General features: G+C 26.9%; 1 protein-coding gene across 3 annotated transcripts in view; it reads left to right on the top strand.

The window, feature by feature from the left end:
• The window catches only part of LOC111639114 (protein FAM219A-like), a 62,288-nt gene extending 61,074 nt beyond the window's left edge, over window positions 1–1,214 (top strand). Inside the window, exon 9 of one of the 3 annotated variants that reach the window (XR_002759017.1) lies at window positions 963–1,056. Coding sequence is in view for 2 of the 3 variants with exons in the window: in XM_023384892.1 (XP_023240660.1) it covers window positions 963–1,075 (113 nt within the window). In the remaining variant the exon portion in view is untranslated. Of the gene's footprint in view, window positions 1–962 lie in introns of all 3 variants that reach the window. The other 2 variants (XM_023384892.1, XM_023384893.1) reach the window with 2 other exon arrangements.
• Window positions 1,215–1,672: the final 458 nt, after the last annotated feature.

Genomic DNA, 1,672 nt, shown 5'->3' with positions numbered 1-1,672 from the left:
TGAACTGTAGACTGATGTCATGTTCTTTTTAATAAATAAATAAATATATATATATATTTTTTTTTTTAATACAAATATTATACTGTATATTCACTTTACATTTGCATGTAACAAAGAAAGGAATTAATATTTTGAATTTTTATTTATTTTTTAATAATTTATCTTCAAATCAGAATATTTATGTAATGAGATTTTTAGGATATTTATTTTTCTATTTAACATTTCTGCTGTAATTAATATCAGTTACATATAATTATAATGTAAATTATCTGAATGGATTAGTTTCAAAAACGAGAAATTACCTACCACAACAAATTAATTTTCTCTTTTTTTCTCTCTCTCTCTCTCTTCTCTTTATTATTTTCTGTATACTTTGATTTAATCGATATCCATTAATTTAAGTAACATATTAAAAGATTAGCATTACTTTTAATGAATATTAAATCGTTATTAACGAAATATTATTTTTAGAATGATGAGTGTTTTTTTTTTAATTTTTATCGTTGCAGCTGTAGATAAAAATTTGACACGTTACAAGAATTTCTTCTTCTTTTTTCCCCCCTCCTGGATATGTAGACATATAAACATTAATTGTGACAGTAATAAAATTGGTATTTATTTTATGGATGTACAAATATTGAAACTTTGTGTTACTAGTCACGTGATAGGCTTTTTTCTTGGAAACGTTGGGTATAGTTTTTGCTCTGGATGATAAATCTATCGATATTTATGTCGCGCTATTTCGTGACGTTGTAATAGCATAATAGACGTTAATAGCTGTAATAATAAATATTTAATTTTTCTCCACTATTATCACTTTTGTGGCTTTTTTTTTGGCCTTTTTTAAATGTCATAAAAATTTTATGTTGTCGGTAGTATTTTTTGTCGGAATCCTATAAAACAAAGTATATACTTTGATGCTTTTGTGAAACAACACGATTTCCTTTTTTTTCTTTTTCTAGTTCCTGTCATTCAAAAGCCTGTGACAGAAAAGATGATTGCGACATTCGAGACTACTGGACCGACAATCGGACCGTCCATTCGCTACATTTGTTGGACAGATATGGCAAAATAGACGATATGTGCTATCTGCTATTCTTTCTCTTGGTTTTTCTACATCGATTGTTTCTGTTGTGATAGAAAAATTCAATATGTCGCTACTAAGGTCTCAACGGTCATCTGCAAACAAAATTATATCAAGTGTAATACACGTTTTCAAATTTATATAAACTAATTTCACATTTTCGTTATGGTTAATCTCTTTTTTTTTTTTCCTTTTTCAATGTAAAGTTATTTTGAATCTAAGCAGAGATTGGATTTTATAACAAGCTAATTATATTTAAGTTGTATTTTATTTTCTAATAATTTTTTTTTTCCTATCTTCATAACAAAGCGAGATAAAGTGGAAAAGAGAATGATTTGGTAGTCGTTAGTTTCCTAATCAGATAGGAAACAACGTTGCTGCAAATTCGATGAATTTTATAATGAGAAAGGAGGTGGTTTGTCTATATATTGAATTCTGTGCCATTGGGTGTTGCCTTATCTACCGTTATAATTGGATTGTTTAACATGGAAAATGGGAAAACAAATTAAATCTTTCTGAATACTTTGCTTTGCAAAAGTAATCAGTTAATTGTTTCCTCTAATATTTCCAAAATTCTACTTTATTATT

Source organism: Centruroides sculpturatus, unplaced genomic scaffold (genome assembly GCF_000671375.1).
Source record: "Centruroides sculpturatus isolate CEXI.00-Female unplaced genomic scaffold, Cexi_2.0 scaffold1129, whole genome shotgun sequence".
Taxonomy (NCBI): Eukaryota; Metazoa; Arthropoda; class Arachnida; order Scorpiones; family Buthidae; genus Centruroides; species Centruroides sculpturatus.
The sequence above is the reverse complement of the archived record's forward strand: the minus strand, read 5'-3'. Positions and strand labels throughout refer to the sequence as shown.